This window comes from Argiope bruennichi, chromosome 3, assembly GCF_947563725.1.
Source record: "Argiope bruennichi chromosome 3, qqArgBrue1.1, whole genome shotgun sequence".
Lineage (NCBI taxonomy): Eukaryota > Metazoa > Arthropoda > Arachnida > Araneae > Araneidae > Argiope > Argiope bruennichi.
The window spans coordinates 36,340,608-36,367,883 of NC_079153.1; the positions used below are offsets into that span (position 1 = coordinate 36,340,608).

Here is a 27,276-nt window from a genome sequence, read left to right on the forward strand (position 1 = left end):
AAATTTAATTCTTTTATTATAAGTGAGAAGACGTGTAAATTGCATTTCAATTTACCTAGTTAGCTGCTCCGACCTCTTCGAAAAGTGCGCAGAATATGTGTAATATGAAATTATGTTGTAATAAAATGACTTTTATTTTTTTTTATTTCAATAATCACATTTATTTATTTATTTAAACTAAAATGCATTTTTTGCATATGAACGAAAAGAAACATAAAAAATTAATTTATTGTTTTAATCTGCTGTCAGAGAATGGTATTGTGCAAAGCCTGGTGCAACGCTTAATAATCTTTTATTTGTTCCTTTGATTTCGACTTGACTTCAAAATATTTTAAACATCTTGAAATTTACGAATATAATTTACGAATATGTTTGAGTTTTTACTAAAATAGTTATTCAAATTACAAATTGTCATTACTTATTACTCCTGACGAATAAATTCATCATAACGTAAAATGTTGTACTTTTTCCACGACGAGTGTACTCGTCAAAAGCAATTAACTGGTTAATGAATATATTGAAATTGGTAAATTCCGAAGATGAAATAGAAACAATCCAAATCTCGAAACTTATGGAATTATGAGTGATAAAATTCAAATTTTTAACACTTATTTGCAAAGGGAAAAATTGCTAGTCTATGCACTGATTGTCATCAAAATAATTTTATAACTGATTGCATTTTGAAAGAAACGTATATTCCGACTACACAGTCACTTATCGAGGTGAGAAATGTTTTTGTGGCATTATAGCAAAAATACAAATAAATGAAGTTTTAAAAAATATTCGCAGCTTAATTGTAAATACCAGTTATCCTTTATATTAAGTTATCTTATTCTTCTCAGACCCGAGACCTCCTAATCAGACTGAAATATAATTTTTAGGGCAATCCGTTCTGAATGCATTAAAATCTATTAGAAAACTGTTGAAAAATAATTTTATTTTTTAAAAGTTTATGTATCTTATAGGAGATATATAAACCTACATAACACATTAAATGGCAAATCAACTTTTTTTTTATCTACTTGATGTTATTTTAAAATTTAGCTTTTACTTTTTGAGGCACAGAACATAAAACTATAGAATCTTAGGTGGAAATTGATCAAATTAAATCAAATACACAATAAGGAAATGAAAATGACATATTAATTTTTGGTACATTAGCAGTTAGGGGAATGACTTCATATAACGCTACTATGGCAAATCTTAGCAATATACACGGCTGAGAAAAAATAAAAGGCCAGGCAAATGAGACACAGTGGTTTCAAAGGGTTTAATTTCTCACAAAAGATAGAACATGATAAGAGTGATTAAAAAATAAATAAATAAAAATCAAGTGAATCATCATCAACACTTTTCTACATATAAATAAATACCTGGAGCAATTTTAAAGCAAAATAGATTTGAAAAAGGTGTCTAGAGTGAAATCGTTATGCAATCATAAATCATTTACAAAAAAATAAGTAAAAAACAATTTTTTAAATCATATTTATGATGAATATTAAACAGAAAACCTTAAAACTTTCCATTTACCCATAATTTTTATAAAAATAGCAAAAAATTCTGTACAATAATTTATAGTATCTTCAGATGTTCCTTATTTTTCAATTTAAAGTTAAAAGATTTTTATATCTTATACTTTTTTAAAACTGTAATTTTAGACATCAGTCTGCCAGGCTTTTAAATGCATCAAACTATTACAACTCTAAAATTTTAACGGTCTTCTTAACGGTCTATGTTTAAAGAATATTATAAGGCTCTAAGCTTTTTATGAACTTCACATAGCCAAAAGATGAATTGCAATATTTAAAGCATGATATTAAATTATAAATTTTTTTACTGTCGTAGTTTATTGTTTTTTGAAGATTTTGAGTTTTTTTTATTTTTTTATTGAAGCGAAGCGTCTGTTAACTTAATGTCTAAACTATGTTAATCTAAAATAACAATCGCATTTTTCTTTTTTATAATAATGCTTTCACGGAATTTTTGCGGAATTTAAACGTAGCCACCTCATCAACTTAAAACCGAGATCTTTTTATTAGGTTGATCTCATTTGAGCTTTATCTATTGACGAGTTTTGAATAACTGTCCTATTTTTAATTCGATAAATTCACAAACACATTTTTCTATTGATATAGTCAACTCTGTTATCTAAATTCTCGGAACAAAAAGTAGATTTAGAATCATTTCCTTTCTTCACTCTCGTTTTTCGTTTTCCATTCTGTTTATATAAATAAATTTTTCAGTTCAGTATTTGAACTAGTATGAGAAAAATGAATTTTTAAAGTAAACGTCTATTTTTTAAGTTTCCAATTTTAGCCCTCAATATCGCTTTACTATTTTATCTTATAGTAGGCATTTCCTTTCTGTTCGTGTAGTATTAAAATTTGGATATTCACATAAAACACATTGAGTTATAAAAGAATTTTGTAGCAAGAAAATAATTTTATTGATGATTATAAACCTGACAGTTATCTTACAATAAAATACATAACCCCAGCTTGCGACCTCATCAATTTGAGTAAAAATTATCTTAAAAAAGGGCTACTATTTGCGATTTTAAATAAAGCTAAGTAATAGAACTTAAAGTAAGGGAAATTTTGGCAGTTGTTACTTATGTCAAACTCCTCAGTTCAGCTTAGCAATTACATATAATTAGGAAACGCGTCGTGATTCGGAACATGACATAAAGAGCTATCCAATAACTATGTGATTCTAAACTATTTTACCATTTACTATTATTTCATTTACTTCTTTTGTTTCCTCGGACATGTAAATTTAGGTCGCAAAAATATTTTCCAGTCAAAATTAAGATCTCAAAATCAGTTTTTGACATTGATGGCATGACTAGCGGTAAACATTTAAGATGGCTTGTTTTAAAGTTTGTTATCAATGCGATGACTGGAAAAGAATTAATTGGAAAATAAATTAGTTGCGAAAATAATAAAGCTCTTAAAGGTAAAATAAGTATTGTGGTTTTCTTTAACAGAAATAACAAACGTTAAAAAAATGCTGAATAACGTTCTTATTCAAACTCTATTGTCTTCTTATGGCACACACTTTCGCGTATCGTTTCCCTTTCAGACATTTATCACTTAATATTCCAGTGAAGGGGTAGATTGTAAAAAATCCCTACCCATCCATCACTTCTTATTAAGCCACCACACATTTTCTAACTGAATCATGCCACTGATACAATCACCACCTGCAGTCCCCTAATCAAAATTGGACTGATAAGCATTTCAGCACTGATGGAGCAATCCACTGTAAATAAAGGGTTGGCTCACAACGTTTCAGGCAGATTGTAACAAATGGATAATTACTTCTTGTATCAACTTTCTAGTTGTCAGAAATCTCTGATATCGTTTTTTATTGCTTCCGATTGGCCAGGATGATTGCGCCGTTGGACAGCTAGGAGCGACTAGAAAAGGTGGATGCGTCAGGATCCATCACGATATAAGAGATATAGCTTGTTGTGAGAGGCGAAATGTACCCCACGCACAATTCGTCATGCTGCTACTTATGATTTGACACCCTACCTCGGGCCTCTCCCTCAAAATCAGGGTTCGATTCCAAATCAAACGAATGTCTCTCGGTTCATGTTATCATCCTGTAAAGTTTCGAGTGCAGAAAAAAAATATGGGGGGGGGGAGAGATTAATGAGAAGGCTCATATATTTTTTTAAATTTTAATTTGTTTTTTGTATATTACATTAGTCGTCTTTAGTGAACAGTGCGCTCGTAGGGAATATTTGTTATGTGTAATTTAAAATAAATATCTTATGAGTAATTTGATATTCATTATTCATTCAACAAAGTAATTTTAATCTTCAAATTGTGGGTGATATTAAAGTCATGCTATTTTAAAAGCCTTACACTTATTCTGTATAGTTGTGTGCATAAACCTACCAATTTAATCGAGTACCATAACATCAGAGTGCCCTTAAAATTTAAGTATTTGTCTTATCTATTTCAAATAGCAAGTTATCTTTTGCGATAATGTAATTTCACTTTTTTTTTCCCATGGAAATTGGCAGATAATAATTCACTTACCTTTCTACAATGGAAGAAAATTGGATGATTAAATATTTGATGAAGCAATCAAAACTGTTTAAATAATGAAATCTATTATTTAAAATTATGCAAAAAATATTTAAACATTGCATAAAATTCTGAAAAAATTATCATATCAACAAAATTAATATTATTAAAATAATAATAATAATATATAATTCTGAAAACCGTACAGTCTGTCCGATAGAACGCCAACATACACATACATTCTTCTAGATTATTAAAATAAATAGAGATAGGTAAAAACAGCTTTAAAACAAAACTATTTATATGCTACGGTGTAATAGTATAATGTCATTGAACACGATAATACTAAGATGACAATACATTAACCTGCAATACGCAGCAAGAAAAATACTAATTTTCAAGCAATAGAAATCGCGAGCTCTGCAATTGAAGAATTGAATTGTCGCTTACAATATACATCGAATTGCGTTAATTAATAAGAATAAAAGCAAATCAGATAACATGAAGTTGTAGCAGTAAGATAATAATATAAGACAAATGTTATTGAAAACCAGAAAAAAAAAAAAAAAGGTCCATCTAATTTTGAATATGAATTTAAAAATGTGATGCTTGTGAATTTAAAAGTAAGTTATTTATTTGAACAAAATTCATTTTAAAATAGCAGAAATTATTTTCTATATTAAATTATACGTTAAAATTGAAAATTATTTAATTCTGTGGAACTCTTGCACTGATATTAAGGTATGTAATGCATTTTCTCTCTACTTTCTATTTTCTACAAGTTTGAATTCTCACTAAGAAAATACTTAATCTAAATAAAAAGTGTTCCTTCTAATTCCAAAAATTGTATTTATTTCGTTCAACAATAATTAATTTTATATTTGACCATTCATTTCTAGTGTGAGCCTTCATGGCCTTCGGAGTTGATAAACACGTTTTAGAAGTCCATTTCGTTTGTTCGTAATTTTGCTTAGCTCTTTTTTTTTTTTTTTCTTTCTTTTTTTTTAATAGTTGCTTCTATTTTCCAATCGTAGTTTTGCTCATTAATATATATTTATGAGAAACAAAACTTCTTTTAGGAAAATAATTTTTATACTTTTTACACTTTTACAATTTTTTAAAAAAAAATATTTTTATTCTATTTTTTCAAACATGCAAAAAACGAAGGGAATTTTATGAAATTTTACTCAGATACAAAATTTTATTTTCTACAGTTTTTGAACGAAGAAAAGATATTCATCTTTGACTTAAAAACTGGTTGATGTAGCTACTTATTTGGTTTGAAATAATGCAATATTTTTCAACATAAACGAAGAATATTCTGCATATTACATTATCTTATTTTTAATTAATTCAATTAACACTTCAAGAATTGAAAAAAAATGAGCAAAATTTCTTATATAAAAATAAAAAAGAAAATTCGCTTGGTGAATAAAAAATTTTTGTAGGAAACATTAAGCAAATATATACCGTATTATTCATTTCAAACGACTTTAAGAAAGAAGTTTGCATTTTTATTAAAAAATTATTTTCTATATTTTTCTCTGCTGAAAGCTTTTTAGGTACAGATGTACGGATGAATGTTTTGAAAAATTCTTTCAAACAGTTATATTTTTGAATTTTTGCATGAAAAAGGGAAATTTTAATTTCATCGGAAAAACATCTATGAAATTAAAATGTTCTTGTCAAATGTCAAAACTTTTTTTTAAATTGAAAATATAGGCGCTTTTTTTTTTTTTTTTTTTGCTTAAAATAACTATAAAGCAAAAACCTTCTAGTTTAGAGGTCTATTAAATTATTTACACAACATTTTTCAGATAGCTTAAGAAATGCATTATATAGTTCCTGAACTAAAAAAATAAGTCCACTCTTTGAATGTTGGGACTCGATTGAAAAGTAACATGAAACTGTCTACATTTTTCGCATTTTGAAAGATTAAAACAAATATAGAATATTTCAAAATAAAAAGATTACCACGAAATATAGAATTCAGGAACTGTAGAACATATTAAAAATTTTTTACATTAAATTTGAACAAAAAATCTGCAATAGATTTTAATTTATGAGGTTTTTATAAAACCTCATAAATTAAATGAGGTTATGAGATTAATTAAATGAGGTTATGAGGTTTTTATAAAACTCTACCAAAGATTAGAATTTGAGAAAATTGCAATTAATGATGAAAAATAGTATTAAAACGTATTTTTCAAAGATTTTAGGAACTGTTCAAACATTAAGAATATCAAATATAAAATTTTTCATAATTTCACAAAAAATCGACTTTCCAACGTAGTCACCTACCTTAAAATTTGATCAAAGATTGTGTTTTCTTCAATAGTAATAAATATACAAAATTTAGTAAACTATATGCATACTGGAAAACCAAGTGCGTCTTCGAAAAGACTTTTTGAGGACATTTATATCTTATTAATCTAATAAAATATAAAAGGAATAAATAATCTTAATAAATCTTCAAATAAATTAAATCTCTAAATTTTGCGCAAGTTAGGTGAAATTCCATAAAAATTAATTGGAATCATATGCGAAATAAACGTTGCATACATATAATTCAAAATCGTCTGAATACCAAACTTATGAAAAATATTTTAGATTCTTCTTCCGCCTTTTTTTTTTTTTTAGAAAAAAAAAAGCAGAATTATTTGCCATTTAACAAAAGAATGATTAACATACTGACTGACGTTTCGATTCAAGGCGCCTCCTTGTCAGAAGCTTCAGAGAATTCTGTCAAAGATGATAAATATTATTTATTAATTTGACGCCAATTGAAGATCGTGTAACGATAACGTAAAAGTGGATTGAAATTGAATAACTTCCGAATTCTAGGAAGTCCTCGGCGGAAAAATAATCTTCATTTTCGATAATGATGAAAACATTCCCTTTAAGTTTGTAAACATTATCTAAATGATGATATAGCATTTAAACAGATATTTAAATCAGAATTTTATTAAAAAAACTTTTATTAAATTATAATATTTATAATTTAATTATCATTATTTTGAAAATCAAACTAAGCCAGAATAATTATTTTTATTAAATGCTTGAATTAATTAAATTAAAATCTTAAAAAGAAGGTTAAAATAATTATCAAACCTTTATTATGAAAAATCTTTATAAATATTTCCAACGCAATAAATTACCATTTCGAAATCAAACTTAAAATTTTTTTTAACTCATTTTTTTTTTAGCACGATACTATTTTTTTTATTTCAGCACAATAAAAAAATAAAAATAAAACCATAACAAAATACCCTACTTTCAAAAAATTTTTAAAGCTAAAACCTAAAAAGCTGAAGTATATCTTTAATGAAAATCTTATAAAAAGAAAATGGAAAAAAAAAAAAAAAGATTCAAATTTGATTAAAAAGGATTTCACGCAGAATAATCCTTCATTAGTTGAAATCTTTGAAAAGAATAAAGGCAAGTTAAAACTAATTTATAAAAGAAAATAAAAAGAGAAACCACGAGTTTAAGTTATAAATTATTTATATTTCCTCTTCCAAATTCTATCAGTTTATAAAATAATACATGGTTAAAAAACATTTTTTTTAATCCCGAGACAATATTGACGTCTTTATTTTAGATAGGAACAACGGATTATTTAACAAATTTTTATGATTCTTTATTTATACATAAAAAACTATACTAACATTAGAATGTAGCATTATCCATTTCTTTAATTTAACTTTTCTGCAAGTACTTTTTATTTTTATTTTGGAGCATTAAAAACTTTTAACTCCTTTTTGAGCAGTAACGGCTGTTTATATTAACTCTCGACCATTGACATCCTTTAAATACCATGAGAGTTTTCTTTTTTAACTGTCATAATGACCGATATTCCGGTCAAATGTTTAAATATCACTTATAAAGTATTAAAACATTTTTTTTTACTTTTTAATGACATATTTGAATTAAATAGCAAATTAAATCAGGACTGAAGACATTCTATTCTAGTGGTTAAAATTATAGAAGTTCTTAAAACAAAAAACAGTTGTGTTAGTGTCAGAAGTTGAAACGGACAACTTTTTTACATGTTCATATCGTTTTTAAAGATTTCAAATATTAATAAAAACGAAACTACAGCATAGCCCTTTGAAATATACATATATTCATTTCATCTGATGAAATCTCTTCCGTTTATCTCAAAACGTTATGGAATTTATATAATACATTTATCGATGTGAAAAAAATTATATATGATTAAATATATCTTGCATCTAATTTACAATTTAATTATTATTTCGATATGTTAGGCTTAGGGTTTAATTATTTTTCACTTTAAAAAGTAACGCATTCGTATTTAAAAGAATCAATATTTATTTCCAAAATCAGCTGCGTAATTTACTTTTTTCTTAGAAAAAATTTAAAATATATTTAACGTTTGTTTTTTTTTGTTTGTTTGTTTGTGTGTTTTTTTAAATTTCACGGATATTTTGATTTATAAAACTCCGTTTATGTTTCCATTTAGATAAAATGACCCAAAGAAAAGCATTTGTATTTTACACTCACAAAATGTTGGGGGGACAAAAAGCTGATTAAAAAGTTCCATCACATGACTTGTAAGTAAAATGGATTCAATTTCTGAGTTTTTGAAACTTTGTTTCTTCTTTCTCGTTTACGTAGTATAGGGAAAGTATAGGAATCATCAGAAAGATCAAACTTGAAATTTTAACGAATTGCCATATTTTAAATCTCCCTTCGTTCGAAAAACACATTTTTGGAAAATGTCTGTCTGTCTATGACAAACCTAACTCAAAAATTCTTTGACTAGACTCCTTGTAATTTGGCTTACGATCTTTATACCAAATTTACAGACTTCTGTCAAATTTTGAATAAAATCTGTTCAAAGGAAATCGTCTGCCCAGCTGTTCGAATATAAGTTAATATAGTAACTACAAAAGAGAGCTAGATGCATAGGTTGCATAGATTCGATGCATAGTTTTGGCATCTATAGAGTAGTCACTTATCAAATTTTTAACCAAAAAAATCCGAAAAGGGGTTGACCGTCTGTCAGTCTATACTTTCAGAAACATGTAAACGAGATAATTTAAAAATAAAATGACTTAAATATATCAAATTTGGAATATGTTGTTGTGATTACAAGAGCAGTTTTATGTAAAATCTTTGTTTTTATCAGTTATCTAAAGAACAAATTCAATTTTTATGTACTATTAACGGCATGTCAAGGATTTATCGCTATAATATTCGCCAAGATTGATATTATAGATTTAGTAAAAATGTTATTTCACGCCAAAAGTTTATTATGCGAGAAAGATTTTGGGAGACCAATCTCGCTGGTTGAATTTATCAAAAATGTTATTATGGTATCAACATTTTCATTTAAAAGGAGATTTTAAAATGACTGGAATTTTAAAATTATTGTGATTATTGGAGATAACCTATAGGTTAAAAAAGTTTATCTTACTTCATGGCATGCTATAAGATTTTTTTTCATCCACCTACATTCTTCTCTGTCTCCCCCCCCCCAATTTAAAATAGCGTCGACAGAATAAGATACTGGTTCCTCAAAATAAAATCTCATTCGATAACATAAAATTACAATTATGTTTGTAGTTTACCTAACACTTAATAGCAGCTATTTGGCGAAGTTTTTTTTTCTTACGCCAAATCCTTCGGCATACCTCTGCTCAACCATATTTATCGTCATCTGTAAAAAAGACGAAATGAAATTGCACGATCAAATCCTCCCCTCCCGCAACCAGCACACGCGCCCCAATTGCCAGATCCGCAGGTGGTTAGCCAGAGATGCTGCTTTTGTGTGGTCAGTGCAGAGGTGACACAACAATAACAATAAATTAGATTGGCAACGAGAGACGCCCCCCTGAGACGAAGGGGCTGTCAAAGTGCAGCCCCACCACAGTCGCTCTTTCTCTCACTTTGATAGACAAGTTGCTCCTTAACAAGTACACGTCCATCCAGACTCTTTGTGGCTGGTATTAGAAGGCTCGACTTATAATGCTATTTTACAACTGGCATTACGCCTTGCTTGTCAAAAGCATAGTAGCGGAAATAAATGCCGAGAATTTTGTCAGATCTTTCTGTGAATTGCTTTTTATTAACTTCTTAAACATGTCTCGGTGGGTTGTGTCTTTCTTTGGCGAGGTGTTTTGAGAGCAGATGTCATTCAGATACAGTTAAGGAACGCCAACAGTGTGATGAGAATTTGCGGTTTGGCACCGAACAAAAATAAAATCTCTTCGAAGTGTATGTCTATATTTGACGCACGCCAATTTTACACACAGCTTGATAAGTTAGATAGTAAAAAAATGAATGAAAATAATCTTATATTTGTAACAATATCTTTGAAATTTCGTATAACAATGTTTCAATAGTTATTTGGTACATTTTGAAAAAAACCTTGAAAAAGTTTTTAAATTAATAGTATATTCTTGAATGTTTTATTTATGTCATTCGAATGTATATTTTGCTCTTTCCACTATTTTTTTGCATTGATTTTGAAATTAAATTGTTTTTTTTTTTACATTTTTTATTTATATTTCTGTCTGCATATATATATATATATATATATATATATATATATGGATTTCGCTCTTGTTTCACTACTGTAAAATTATAGATTTTTCTATTTTTAAATATCATTTATACTATTAATTTTAACTAATAATATTTTAAACATTATTACTAGAAATATTATACCAAAGTTTTTAACTATCTGTTTCTAATAAGATCGATTCATGAGACTACTTAACCATAAATACAGATGAAAAAACCACTGATTTCTAAGTGGATATTTTATTACACTATATGCTGATGCCTCCTTATTTTCTCCTGCTCAATGTTGAGTGGATTTGAAAATTTACCTTTTCAGTGGAGTTTAATGTATATTGTGCATCCTGTAAATTGATATTAGTATATTTCAAGAAGTATATTTTTATATTTAAAAAAAAAATGGTACATTTCAAAATTGAAATGCGTGAATTCTAACATGTTGCAGTTTTGGTTTGTTTCAAAGAAGAGCAGAAAAGTAGAAAAGGTTTCTACTGAAAATCTGTTCAAATGCAACGCCTGGTGATACCCCTACACATAAAATGCCTCTAAATAATCATAGAAGGGATAAAATGCCTCTTACTTCGTATATTTGTATCAACAAACAGTTAATAAGGAATAAGCACGTTTTTCACATTTGGCACAATGCTGTAAAAAAAATTGAACGCGCATTTAGAACTCTAATAAGTAAATGCCACCTATCTCGATTTTCCAACTTTTACAATAGAAAAAAAAAATCTGAATTTCAACTATTTATAAACTAATAACTAATATGACAGATTTTTTTTTCTTCACATCTGGCATGAACATTAAATACTGCTTCTGTTTAGATTAAGGGAAGGGGGGACCCATAGGGATAATTTTTTTTTTCTTTTTTGGAAAACTGACATAAATAGCGTGATTTGTTAAGCAATGATATGTACATATCGTAATTTCAGTATGTAAATTAACCGAATATTTCGACTGTATAATATACTTGAATAATAATCTATATAGTGGATATTACATTACTCAAATATGCATTGAAAAGAAAACCAATTTATTTAAATTCAGAAACATGATCTTATAAAAACATCGATCAGAGCATATGCAATCATTGGTAATTTTATGGATATGCATCTAACGAGATCAATTATTTACAGAAACTCAAAATTTATAATATGCAACAGAAAGAGACTTAGAAATTCTCAAAATATTTTAATAAACTTTTATCAGTATTATTGCAGATTCAATGAAAGAACAGTTTCATTTCACTTTGTATTTAGTTATAAGTAAATTATACGCAGGACTCAGCATGTAATTAAATAATTTCTGATAATCAAACTATAACTTAGTCGAGAATATATATATATAACAAAACGCAGTGAACAATTGTTGATATTTTAAGCACCCTTAGCGTTCTTTTATTAAGTAACATTATAAAAAAACTTCATAAATAAGGCACACATCCAATTAGAATGTCAAATAAATCCATACGCCAAGAGGTAACTATGTTTTTAAAATAAAATAAAGGCTATTTAAAAATTATTTTTAAAAAAACCCACAACGAAAGTCATGAATATAAATATCATATACTCATGAATATGTAATGAGTATATGAAATTAGATCTTGGAATAATTCAAAACTGTGTTTATCTTAATTTCAACAGCCTCCCTTATACCTTTCTAGGGAATATGCTTCCCATCAAATTCATCAATCTTTGTCTGAAGTTATGAAGCTTGGCATAAGTTCTGACAGATTTTCCAATAAGATATAAACTTAGATGCTTCATTTTTTTTATCTCACATAAAATGGTTTGTCTTGATTTGTTACTTAATTATTAATTAATTACTCAAACCAAATCTACCTAATATACAAAATGAATCACATTTCATATGACATTCTCAATCCTAAAAAAAAAAAAATTTATATATCATGACTAGAAAAAAAATGGTCTTTCAAAGGGTTAAATAAGAGCATCAAAAATACGATGACTACATAACCCCATTTCATTTTGCAACACAAAATAAAATCTCATTCGAACCAAATCTCAATATACTAACCCATTAAATCTATTTTAAAAAGATAAAAATAAAACCCAGTTCGCGTGTTGCACGATTTGAAGCACTTCGATTCCAGCACCATTTTCACTTTGCAGTCATTAAAGTTAATGAAAACCTATACTCGATGGAAAGATAAAATGACTATTATCAATTACCTTATTCACAATCTGATTTAAATAGATTTTGAACCCCCACTTCCGAGAATCGGACTGATTCTGCAAACGATTGCAGAGGAGTCTGAAGTTCATCTCGAGCATCAATAGAAGCGTGCCGAGTAATTATGAAAGAACCATTTTGTCTCGGAATTAATATCTGTTGTTTTTAATAACATATTTCCATGTCTCCGGCCTGACGTCGATTGTTATCTGCAGATCGATACCCAGCCGAATCATGAGAATATATAATTGACGCCAGAGAAGTCAACGAAATATTTATCCGTTTTTTACAACATTGTTGAAAGCATGAGGCCTTGAAATGTATCCGATATCAATAGGGTTTTTAAAAAAGAGTGTTTTATAATAAACGTGATTGATTTATTATAAAACACACTCCCCTCCCTTCTTTTCGGCCGATGAAAGGGTTAAAAAGAAAACAAGCCTTTGTTAAATCAGGACTTTCTAAATTCTGCCACTGCCTCCTCCATTTTTTTGCTGAAAAATTTTCCACGATCCCAAAGTATATATTAACATTCGATAATAAATTCGATTCGATTCGAATGAAGTATTAATTATTGATAAATGAGATCCTTTAATCTAAAGCAGGTGTCTGCCAAATTTTAATTAGAAGCATTCATTTAATAAAGATTTTGATAAATTTTAATAAAATGATTTAATTACAGAGTTCCGATTTTTCATGCTTATTTTTGGATTAGGAATGAAGCTGAAGTTCGTATTATTAAAGTTTTTCAAATCTAAAAATTGTAGACTCTATCCATAGATTAAAAAACATTTTTGAAAAACTTTGCTGACAGATATTTTATATGATATATATTTATATAATTTTTTTAAGATGATGAGATATGAATGAAGGGATATGGGAATTATTTGCTGTTTCTTACTTATAAGAAGAGAAAAAACAGTTGTTGAAGTGTCTTATACAATTGCAACTTTTTTTTTTTACTTATTTGCGCAAACTCTGGTTAAAAGAAAGTTTATTTGAGAAAATTAGCAGGAATTATTGGTTATAATATCTTCTCCCATTCGCTTAAAAGCATTATCAAGAATATTAAATATGAGCTTGTTACTACCATGACTCCTTACAATAAAAAAGTTCTCTGGTTCAATCCCCAAATATTTAAATTCGTATTTGATTAAGAAATAAATTTAGAAAAATAATGACTTCGACAATTTAACGTGCCATAAATATGAATTCATGTAATAAAGATTTAAAGTGTTATCATTAAGTTGTTTAAGTGTAAAACATCTGTCGAACATTTAAAGTCGAGTGTTTTAAGTGTAACACATTTTCATTGTTAATGTTATTGAAATTTTAAAAAGAAAACCCTACATGACATTTTTTTTAAACTGAATTATTATATACGGAACATTCAAATAAATTTCTGCTTTATAATTTTTTTAAGAACATAAAATTATGCATACTAAAAGTATTTTGTTTAATAACGATTTTAGTACATAAATTGCTATACCTAATCCGCGTCAAATATTAATACTTTTATTTGTATTATTTCCTGCCTTTTTTTTTTTTTTTTTGTCTCAGTCATTTAAACTCTCTTTTTTTGTGATTTATCATGATATGGCTAGTTTTAAAAGTGTATTATGTTTACTTCACCAATTTTTTTTTACGAATATTTTAATTAAAAATCTCTTTTGGAAACAAAACCAAATAAAAAATAACATGAAAAGATTTCGATAAAATCATTTTAAACAAAACATTTTTGTTTTAGGTAAATATTAGGAAATTTATTAACTATTGCATATCATTTCAATCTCTTTTGCTCAATTTCTCTGTGGTTATCTTTTTTATATAATTCTTTAATACTTCTAGGAATAGGATCTGGATTAATTTTTATTAAACAAACATTGTTTTTTCCGATATAACTCCACAAAAATTACCACTTCATCAGAAAATTAACACAGATATTAGCTAAACACACAAGAAAGAAAACTTACTTGTAAAATATGCAATCATTTTTCTTTGTCCTCGGTTATTTCGAGTAAAGTACAATTTTCTGATATTGTGCCTAAAGGGAGGGAAAAAAAAATGAAAACGAGCAAAATAATCTAATTGTTTGTCAGAAATGCAAAACAGGTTCTTAATGCATCTGAAGTCTTAATTGTTCTTGATATCAAAGTGAAGCCGCCATAATAAGAAATTACCAATGACGAGTTTAACCTCTCTTCTTTTCCTTTTTTTTTTTTTTTTTTCTTTTTGCAAAAACAAGTGAAATTGTGTGACATATTTTGAACACAGCCATTACACATAGTCAAGCCTGATAATTACAACAGTACTCAGAACTTATTCGCTTCTTTTCCAGAATTTTTTTTCTTTTTCTTTTTTTGTATAAAGCATATGCTCCTCGCTATTGAGTTTTTTGTTTTTTTTCGGTCGGCTGTAGAAGAGAATAAGTAATGGTAATCAACTCCCCAAACAGGGCCATCTCAAGAACAATGACTTAAATTAATACAAAAAAGAATTTGCCGCAAAGCTTTCAAGCATAATTTATGTTGTCTGCGCGGCGAGCTCTAATTGATGGGAAAATTGTATAAAATTTCAACGATTAAGATTAATTATGGAAACGTGCCAATGGTCGCGGTTCCAACTTCGACGACGTTCCACGCAGATTCCGATTTTGGTAGTTATCGCTCTTTTTGGCCAAATTTCCGTTGTTGCTCGTAGCGCCGTTATTCCACATAATTTATTTAAGTTTTTCACTAATTCTTTTAAGAAATGAAACTAAGACTTAATGAGACTTAAGAAGAAAGAATTGTGACTTAAAAAGCAGAGTTTGTTTGTAATTTTAATGTTATAAATTAATATACCAATAATTACTGAGAAAAAAAAACTTATATATCTATTCTTATTATAACTGATTCTAAGTAATCTAACTGGTTTTTGAAATTTTATAAAAAATATTATTTTTTCCATTTGAATATAGCAAATATTGATTTTAGTAAGTACTTAATTAAGTTAGTACTCTCGCCTTCAGAACAGAGACTTAAGCAGACTCTCGCTTCCAAGATATATATGTAAAAAGAGCATATACACCATATTTTCTGATCTGAATAAATTTGATACTGAAATTAATCTTTCTCTAGGTCAAAATGACCTATTGTAATAAATAAAAGTGTTTTTATTAGAATAAATTTAAGAAAAGGTAAAGAAGAAGAACGAATATTTTTATACGGTCAATCTAGAATTTTAAATATTTTTTTTTTTTTTTTTTGTATTTCTATTATTTCTTATTATTGTATGCTTATCATTTGAGTATGTAATTGTTCTTTAAAAAAAATGGAAAAGACTAATCACAAAAAAAATAGACAAAATGTACCTACAGAATAGGATTTTAATCACAAACAGAATAAAGGCTTTTGTAAAAAAGAGATTATTATCGTCCTATTTATTATTTATTGCTGATTTTTGCTAATCAGTTTGGTCTGGTCAGTCATTTTGGTGATTTATGTCTTCGAATTTTGATCTATTGATCTTTAAATCTACTGAATTTAAATTTCATGAATTATCTCTCTTTTTTTATTATTAATATTTTGCTCAGTAAACAGTAATTGTTTATACACACACACATATATATATATATATATATAGTTAGAGACAGAATGATATTTCGAATATAAATCATTTTTGCATAATGATTGTTGAGGCATCACTTTATAATATCCTCAAAATGAATAGATGCGAAACAATTTTGGAAGAATTTGGAAGGAAGAAAAAAGAAGTATCCTTTTTTTTTTTTTTTTTTTTTTTTTTTTTTTTCAGGAGGTATCAATTTAGGTATTATGAAAAAAATTGAATAATGACGAATGTAATGATAATAAGAAGAAAGAGATAAAACTCAATATTTGCTTTACAACAGCCAGTGTTAACATATCCGAAATGTCACAAATGCATTCTTAAATTTAAAAGTAATAAATAATATTATAGATATAAAAAAATCAAATAATTTTAACAAAATTAAAGTAATTGGGACAGTAAACAAATCAAATAAAAATAAAGTTATTTTTTTCATGTATTAAGTCCGAATTAAAATAATTTTAAATGGTTTCTTCTGTGAGATGATATCTACATGCATTTTTCTGGGTGCATTAATTAAACCTGGGTGATTTACAAACAAATTCCCATCTTTTAATACTAATCTTGTATATGGTTATGTTCTTCAAAATAAAATATAGATATAAATTCTTTGACTTTCATTCAAATTATTTAATATTATGTGTTAAATTAATAAGCAATAAATAAATTTTTGTTCTTAATTCTAAAAGGCATAAATACAATTCAAAATTTAAAAAAAAATACAGAGTATACATATTTAATGTACAGCAGTGTATTTTCGGGGGGGAAAATTAGTCTTTTACAAAATTTGGCACATACTGGCGATACCACAGTAATAAAACAGATTTTAATTTACAGCAACCCTAGACATTTAATGAATGGCGGGCAACGGATAAAAAATTGGAACTGAATTTAACGATTCAAAATTTATCGTGCAAAATGTTTACGCTTCCGCAGCTTTTCCTTTATGAATACAAATGAACTTTCTTTGTCTGCAAGATACTCGAAAACGCATCTTAAATGAAATGAAAGCCTTTATCTTTTACTCCAAAGTAATTCCAATTTGGCAAGAAAAGAAAATTGATTGCCACCGCGGCGATAAAAATGTTTGCCAAAATTATATTTTTCAAAAAGGGGGGAGTGTTCCGTTTGTTTAATATTAAGTAATTTTTCAAAACAATTATCGATAAATTTATCTCCGTTTTTCTTTTTCTCTTTTAACTCTCATCGTAGCGAAGCAGATGATAATTTCTCATAGCGAATTTCGGAGCGGGAAGTTATAGCATTACTGGAATAGGAAATTTTTTGATGCGCCTCATTTAGAAGTTTTCTTAAATTTTTGGCATTGATAAGCTTTCAGAATTAGTGGAGGTGGAAAAAAAAATTCTGAATCATGCTATATAGGTGTTTATACTGGTTTTTGTTTTTCTAATCATTTCTTGAAAAATATGGCAGACTTGAGGTAGCCTTTTCGTACTTTTAATTGAATTTTCTTCACGCTTCTTGGCAAAATAATTCTTTATTGGAGAAAAATCGCCCTACTAATCTTTATCAACATCATATCCTTTATATCAATCAATCTGCTTTTTGTTGTTTCTTCTGATTTTGCTTATTTTCTTTAAATTTTCTCTATTCTTTCTCTTGCCCCTTCATTATTTTTCTGTTATATTCTTTTGTCAGCTATATGAGCCGCATTAGAAATGTTGACTTCAACAAAAACTTGTTTCTCTTTTCTTGTAAAATAAGAAACCATCTGATCTCTGATTGATATGTTATGAGAAAAAAATTAATTAATTAACATATCAAGTGTGTTCATCCACCTTGTTTTCTCATGGCTTGATTACATTAGTCGTTGCATTCTGTGCATAACGCATCGTTTTATTTACTGAAAAAAAATGTATCACTTATGGGGAAAAAAATTATGTCGTTAGAAGACATTCAATAATTTGAATTATGTCCCAGCACTTGTTTAACCTCTTCGCATACAATGACGCGCATCGAATTACTGAAATTTTAGTTTTAAATCTGCAATTAAGCGACAGAATTAAACAGTGAAAAAAGAAAAAAATCCCTTAAAAACGCTTCAGTATCTCAAATGTTACTTATTTTTATAAGAATCAAAATAACAATAAATGTCTAAAATAGGATGTGTCATCTAATTAGAAAATTAAATAAATTCGCATGTCAAGGGGTTAAAGTACTAATTTGTTCTAAACTAAAAAAGTCTAATATTTATTCTTTCTTAGGCGCATGAGAATCTTTAAAATAACACACATTAATCATACCTTTGAAATATTGCGGTTCTGGTTACGTAAAAGAAAAGCACTGCAGCGAAATTGTGTTCAAAACTAATTTCGAAAAATTTATTAAATTTTACAAATAAACAAGTTGCAGGGAAATAATATTGCTAACATTGGAAAGTTTTTAAAAAAAATATTCTAAAGTGATTTAAAAATAGTTTTTGGGCTATAATATACTTTGAAATTATTGAAGAAAGATATTAACATTTTAATTAATTTGAAATTAATTAAAAATTTAATTTAAATTCCGATAAATTTTAAAAATTTAACTAAGAGTTTGGTTGATTTTAATTTAGTAAAAATCATTTAAGATTTGAATTAATTTTAAATTACATATAAATCTAATAAAATTCAAATCTATAACTATAGGATCGTGTTTTTCGAAAAATACGGATTAGAATTGTATAAACGACCATTAAAGCTTATCCTTTCCTTTTCCTTTGTCTTAACCTAGATCTCTTCATTATTTTCAATGCTACTTGAAAAAAGAAGAAAGAACTGCAGCGATTTTACAATGTAATATTTGATAAAGGTTTTCAGATTTTTATACTTTATAATTGTTTCAACTGTATCAGTCTTCAATAATTTGTTTTAAACAATACAGTTATTAGTGGCTTTTTTAAAACAGGTATATAACATTTGTTCTGTTATATAACTTCCTGATATTAAACTTTGCATGTCATGTTGTCGCTTATATCGTTTAAAAAAAAATTAACAAGGTTGAAGAAATGCTCATTCGCATTAACAAAGAAAAAAAAAGTCACGTGAGATCATCAGTTTAAATCTGAAGGGCATTCCCTGATTTCTTATTGTATTTATTATTACTTACTTAATAACCTTTTCTGTCTGTCTTTATATAAGCTAATAGGGCTTAAAAGTAAATAAATATGTTTTATTTCTCGCAGAAAAAATGAATATGGAATTCTAAAAAATGCAGTTAATCGACTTTAATAATTAATTTATGTAACTGATTCTAATCACTTAAGTTTGAAACTATAACTTAAAAGCAAAAAAGGGGATGGGGTACATACATTGAAGTAAACACATGTCTCTTCTTTAAATACGTGTGTTTACGCGTTCGTTTTTGACGTATTGTCATTAAAATGATAAAATAAAATATAATTGTCTACATTAATGGACTGATATGTCTTGGAAACTATAAATTTCGTGGGCATAAAAACTACGGAAACTGAGTTCTTCGCTTTTATATAAATTTTTTTTGCTTTTCTCTGTAATTTTATTTTTTAAGAAGGGAATGAGTACGTAAAAAGTAATATCAAATTCGATTTATATGGGATCTTTTTTTATTGAACCCTCATTCAATAATTGAGATTATATTGATTTTCGAAATGTGGCTCTAATGGTTCTAATGGCTAAATGGCTTTTTTGTTTTAACATGAAAATTCCATCAAAAGTCTTTTTATGATTTATTTTTTTTATTAGAAAAACAGACTAGACTATAAAGGCTTATTGAACAACAAATCACTAGTAAATTTATCTTTAGATTCTTTTTTTTTTCAAAGAAAAATTGTTATTTATAGAAATCTAACCTTTCTATAGTATATATATTGTCGAAGTTCGTTATTTTAACTTTATAAAAAAAAAAATAAAAAAAAACACTCCTCGATATTTCTACTATTTATCTGCCACTGGTTCTCATTTAGCATTGAAATTTTGACAGAAATATGAACGAGTACAAGAATTTGTAGATATTCCATTCTGATCAATGGAACAGAGAAGGAAAAAAAGAAATATTTTCCGAAAATGATTAAGGGACTTGCGGACATTTGTACCTTCAAAAAGTTGATTTTTCACTTTTAGTGTAATAAAATAGGGGATATTTCACTAATTACAGAAATGTATAATTTGTTAAGGCTTGAAAAGTTGAAAGTTTATAAATTATCCTTTAGCAAGGAATTTAACAGGAGCTCCTATGATAAAAAAAAATATTTTAAAAAGTAGATTTTTCTACTTTTTTTCTTGAAACATGTTTTCTTCAAATTTTGGTTCGCACAGAACGAATTCTATTCATTACAATTGTATGAAAATTTGTACAAAAATATTTACAAACATTTTGCATCTATTAAATATATTTTTATTTTCTCAGCGCAATAATATTAATTTTTAGCGGCTTTTTAATCATGTAAAATATTATATATTTTTGGGGTTTTCAAATTACACAACATTTATTATTTTTTTTATTATTATTTACATATTTAATTGGGAATAAATTCAATACAATTATTAAACCCATGCTCTTATATTATTCTAATTTTTGAATGGTTTTAAGCAGAATTAATTTTTCTGTACGAACCGATTTGTACTTACGAAATTGAAAATTGTCGCATCACAACGCATATTCGATTTGGCGTTAAAAAACAAATGCTTTAAGAAACACATATTTTTCTACTGTTTTATAATTAAAATAAATCATCTGTTCTATATGTCCTAAATTTTCAATTCAGATATTAAATTTTACTTGCAAAAAAATTCCCCTTTATTTGCAACTGAAAGCTCGGTAATTTTCACCGTCGAGAACAGTTAATGTCTGTCTGATATTAGTAATGAAAGTAAAACAGAAGCGTTTCAATTTTAAAGTATGAACGTCCTAAATTACTGAGTTTGGATACTCATATTACTAATTGGATGGAAAAAATGAATTAGGATATTAAAAAACAACTCTACCTTTTTTAAAATAGTTTGAAAAAATTTATATAATGCTATGTTTATACTATTACAGGAATAGATTATGAATTATTTCATTGAAAATAATGATCGCATCAGAAACTTTTTCACACAATCATTTGTAACCCATTTATCTCCACCTCGCATTCTAGAATTATTTCTGCTTCTAAACGTTAAATTCAAAGACTACTCTCATTTTTCGACTTCCCGATCACAATTTGTGGACTTCCCAACAGACCGAGAAGAATTTCACCTGGTGGCAAGTGATCAATACCGACCACAGAATTGATCATGTCTTTGCTAGGAACGCAAGCTGCATTTGCATGATAAATTCGAGCGGACATCTGGGAACTCGTCCCATGGAGCGCTGCGTGAGGCGACCATTTGCATCTAAACACTGAAGTTCGATTATATTAGGATATGAAGAGCGTTTATGCTGGGGATTTATGGAGCTGTAACGTATTCGGAGCATGCGTCCGGCAGGGGGAACTGGAATTTCAAGTTTGTTGGGAAGAGACGAGCGCCGATAGACGAAGTGTTAAAAACTTCTTATAGAGTACGATTTCTTTTCCATGTTTTCTCAAATTAGACGCAATAACCGCATCGGAGAAACTTGATATTGATCTACGAGTCACGGAGGTGAGCTATAATGTATGCGAGGATAAGACATTGAGTAATTAGTTTAATGAAGGCAGAATAGGTTATTTTTCTCCCCCGGATTAAAAGATTTTTAAATTTAAAAAGAATGTTTTCAAAATATTAACGATATTTTTTTTCTTTTTTTTTTTGCAGACGATTTTTTAAATTCTTGTTTCCTCTTTATTTATACGGAATTCCACAATCGTTTGGTCCTTTTTACTAATTTTTTTTTTTGCAGGTTAAAGATTTGAAATATTATAGAGATATATTTTTTCGATAAGAATAATATATATTTTAATATTTTTCACATCTCAATTATAAGTTAATTCATTAATTTATTTATTTAAGTTTTGATCACACATGAGTGGCATTAATACGAATGAATTTGAGTTGATAGTGAATTTGAGAGGAGAAATTTTCATGATTCCATGATATTTATAATTATAAATTATAACTTAAAATTAACAAAAGCATTTTACTCTCTAGCAAACTAATAAAATTTGTTTTTGAAACCTTGACTCTTTTTCTTACATTTAATTATTGACACCTTCATTAATTTGTGAAGGAATCTCTTTGAATTTTAAATAAAGTTGACTATATTTAACCCTTCAGCTACTTATCATGCGATTTCCGCGGGTTGGCAATCAGTCTATTTTTTATTGCATCTCGTGTTTTTCGCAGTTTGGAGTGTTTATATTTACGATTGCAGATTTGTATTCTATCATATTATTATCGTGTAACGTATACTATCAGTTCACTTTGTTTGAAAAATATTTGAACTTATTTTGCAAACATCGCATTGAATAGTAATTTTAAAAAATTGTGAAATCAGAGGGTTAAATAAGGTTTTTCTCACACCTGAGAGACTCTAAATCACCTGTTAATTTTAATTTTAACAATTAAAATATAGTGTTAGGCATACCATTAGATCTCATCCTGATTGCGATGTTGAAATCATATTTTATTGCTGTAAAAAGAAATGCTACGAAACATAATATCATTGTGAAAAAGAAAAATAACAGGCCATACATGTAAAACTTTTTCTTCTTTCAAAATAACATATTTCGTTCTTGTACTTCATCAGAAACGACCTTGAATAGTAATATTTGAAATAAACGTCTATTCGAAAATAAAATGACATTTTCCCATTCCATTCTTAGTATCCGTTTATTTTTATTTTTGATGATTCTACAACTTAAAATATTTTTAAAAAACGACTATTGGATTAATCAACAAATCGCAGTTTCAATTCACAAGATATGTATCAAAACTTAACGTTGCACTAATAAAAGACAATGCTTTTTCTTTTCAATATTTTTTTAATTGCTCAAATGCAACATTTTAATAATTTTTTTAAAACATTTTATAGAACAAAGAAGTTAATAAAGTAATATTATGACATAAAGAAGGAAAAAAAAAAAAACTTTTACAAAACATCTGCCTATTTGAGAAAAAATAATATTTTTTTATTATTCAGTTATTAAACATTTATTCAGATTATACTATATTTCATGTTTTCAACATCCACAATCATTATTTTCATAATTTTGTGGGAAAAAAATTATCTTTTGTGTGGGCTCTTTTTTTTTCTCTTTTATTTTGCCTGAGATAAATAAATAATTTAAAAATGGTGATTACAATGAAGATTCAATTTTCACCATGTATATTAATTACTTTTCATTTATATTAATTACTTTACATTTATATTAATTACTTTAAAAGATTTATTAAAACATCCTAAACTTTCGTAAAGGAAAATCCACTGTTAATTACATAACGTCTATAATATATACTCGAAAAGCAATGAGATTCAGTGAGTCTTTAAAATTAGCTTAACATCTGCCACGTGTTTTGCATATTTTGATAAACCTGCGCAGTTATATGAAATATTACTTATTTTGAATATTATTGAGTCCTTTAGAATTCAAATTGCGAATAATTTTCGCCGTTAGTTGTATTCAATATTTAGAACCTAGTTGATGAACTTCAATCTCCTCGTCTGTATTTTTGAAAATAGCATAATTAACATCAAAATGTGATCTTTGTGGCACAAATGCATAAGAGTATGGTTCTTTGAATTTATAAATACAATTAAGTCATTAATAGATATTATACAAGAAATACGAGGATTTTATAAACATCTTAAATATTGCACATCATTTGAGTTCAATGGATAAGACATCATATTCCCAAAATAGAAGATACCATCTTATTTGCTAGTATACTTTATTAGGAAGGTACTGCAAATACATTGATGAAAAGTAACCGAATAAATAAGTTAGTTCTAGCTTCTCCGGATGAGATAGTAATGTCATGGGAGATTGAGTTTCCAACACTCCGATGTCGGTACATACTTCATCCGACAGAAGTTGGACCGAGGCACCTGATGTCTCTTAGGATTCCATACCAATTCCCGTATTGGTGTCGTGATGGTTGTTAACGGGATGAGGATTGTTGTAGTGTTATTATTAACACGAAAAACAAAACAGTAATGGATAACATTTCATATTAGCATTTGTAGAACACAGTGCGAATTTTAATTAACTTGCACTGAATTGAAATAATTTTTTAATTCATTGTGGACTACAAGCTATTTTTATTTAGAAATATTTAAAAGATATCAAATGTATAATATTTTCAAAATGAAAGTTTTCCAAAGAAACACTGTACCATAACTTAGTCAAAAAAGCTATACAATAACTTAGTCTTAGTTTCCATAAACTCGTGCATGTGTTATGATTTTTAACTTGAAAATGTATGAGTTATGACACATTTGATGTGTTATGATTAAAATCATAACACATTTTGATGTCATCAAGGTCTTCCGGTTTTTATGGTTAACCTAATCTTTCGAATGATCCCAAAGATAATAATATATAGATTGATATCAAATTAAAGTGACCTATGCATTCCACCAAGATAATGATATATAATGGCCTACATTTCTAAATGGCTTATATTGGCTTGTAAAAGCCGAAGACCATTTCCATAAAAATAGTGCTTCCTTTTCCTTGATAAATTTTTATTAATTATTACCAATTTTTATTAATAAAAATACGATTTTTTCGGGTGAATACGATGATTTTGGTGACACTTTTTTTAAAAAAGGAATGTTGAATAATTTTCTTTCTTGCTCTATTTCACTGCACATATTCATAGCAACATTTAATGAAGACCTGAGAAGTTTAAAAAAAAATTCAGTTAATTAAAACTCTCCCTGTATGTGTAACTGAATTTAACTGCAGAATAAATTTTATCGTTTTTTTTTTAATCCCTCTTTCAGGTCCTTACGACTCTTCTTTTTGTCATGTAATTTTCTATTCCATATTGCTTTTTTTTTTTTTGAGCAAATATTAAATCTTGCCGTATATTTTAGAATAACGGTATAGGAATTTTATTACTGTTAAAAAACCTCAAAAAACTGTGCTCCTCCCCCCCCCTCCCTTCTTTTTTTTCTTCTTAGATTTTAAAAACAGGTTTCTTATTTTTAATCTAAAACACTCAACAAGTTGAGAATTCTTGATATTACGTAGAATTTTACTTCTATTTTAATATTATTATTATTATAAAATCTTTCTTTTCCATTCTATTACAGCCAAAATGGTGGAGCGGACTTCTCAGAGCCCCCTGAGTCCCGTTTCTCTCTTGTCCCCAGCAGGTCAAAGATGTGCAACATCCCCCGAACTCACCCCCTCAGACACGGACACCGGACCGCTGGTGGACGACGACATCGACAAGCAATCGACGAAGATATCCGAGGACAATTTCGACCTGTCCAGCAAGGACAGCGCAGACAGCTTGGACCAGGTGAAGCCGGCGAAATCCAAGTCCGATAAAAAGAAAGAGAAAATTGATAAAGCGACGCCCATCGTGGGCAAGTGCAACTGCGAAGAGCTGAAAGCTGTCGAAGCCCACCTGGAAACAAAGGACCTTTGGGAGAAATTTCACGGTTTGGGCACCGAAATGATTATTACCAAGAGCGGAAGGTAAGTCGAAATTACCGCAACATACTGACTTGATTGACAAATGAGCAGCGATTGTTTTTATATCTTGTTTATCTCAAATTCACGCAGACTGTTGTATAATTCGATACTGCTACCCTATTTGAATCGAATGCTGCGACGGACGATAATTTCAATATCTCGCATAGATAGTGTTATCCTCAATTTACTTCCTGTGTGCGTAGAGGAGTATCATTATCAGGTCTTTACCGCCCAGTTGTTATGGTAGATAAAATGAGGAGGTGTCGCATCTTCAAGCTTTGTTACACATGGATTTTCATCAGTTTCAGTAATCAATCTTAACTGAGGAAAAATCTGGGCATTGTTTATTTCGAAATATTTGAGATTATTATCTGGTATATTGTATTCTTCACCTGCAGCATTAAATTCAAAGAAATTCATAGTGGGATGAAGTATCCCACGTAGAAATTTTTAATAAGAATTATATTTAGTTTACAGATAGCCATATCGAAAGTTTTAGTAATTTCAACAATAAATGCATATTTATACGTACTATAATCAAAAAGTTCTAATTCGATAATTATATAACAAATTAGATACAATTAACGAAAAACAAGTACCCTGAATTCGTATTTTCTCCGACGAAATGATACAATAGCTTAAATTCAGTTGGAAAATACACTCGCATTCATTTTCTATAATTTCTTCAAACTGTTTTTCAAACTGAAACAATTGCATGAAAATACAGTAACTTTTAATATTAATACACAAAAAAAATTATTTCATTTTATCATATTTCCTTTATTGATTATTTCTGTATTTCATTCTCATTAATATAAATAAGAATCATTGTGGCTATGTATGCACTGTTCGCTTTCACTATCTCGTGATTGCCTCTTTCCGACGTTTCTACCTCGCTAGGGGGTGAGACGCAGAAGAAGTAGCGTATTTTCGGAATTCTACACCTTTTTTTGGTCTTAATTTTTGCTCAATTAGATACTTTTACATTCAATTTTTTTTCCACGTATATGTGAGTGTTGTATCGTTTTTGACCATACTATTTTATTTTAACTCAAACTTTCTTATTGATTGCTTACATGGCATTCAAGTTGGAGAAAAAAAATAAAAAGTGGCAGGAAGAACATTTTACAAAAAATTGAATTACGCATGGGAAAAAAAAGTGTTTTATAAAAAAATTATTATTATTTCGTAAAAAAGGGAATTAGCGAATTTTAAGAACACAAATTTTCCATTTATTCATCATAATTTAATGTGTAGGGCCCCTTACAGTAAATGAAAATTGCTCGGAAGTATTTTATT

At 27.9% G+C, this 27,276-nt stretch overlaps 1 protein-coding gene across 1 annotated transcript in view; it reads left to right on the forward strand.

The window, feature by feature from the left end:
- LOC129963804 (T-box transcription factor TBX20-like) overlaps window positions 1–27,276 on the forward strand; it is a 134,802-nt gene that overhangs the window by 23,243 nt on the left and 84,283 nt on the right. The window contains exon 2 of the mRNA XM_056078371.1: window positions 25,590–25,980. Within this exon, the coding sequence (XP_055934346.1) occupies window positions 25,590–25,980 (391 nt within the window). The remainder of the gene's footprint in view (window positions 1–25,589; window positions 25,981–27,276) is intronic.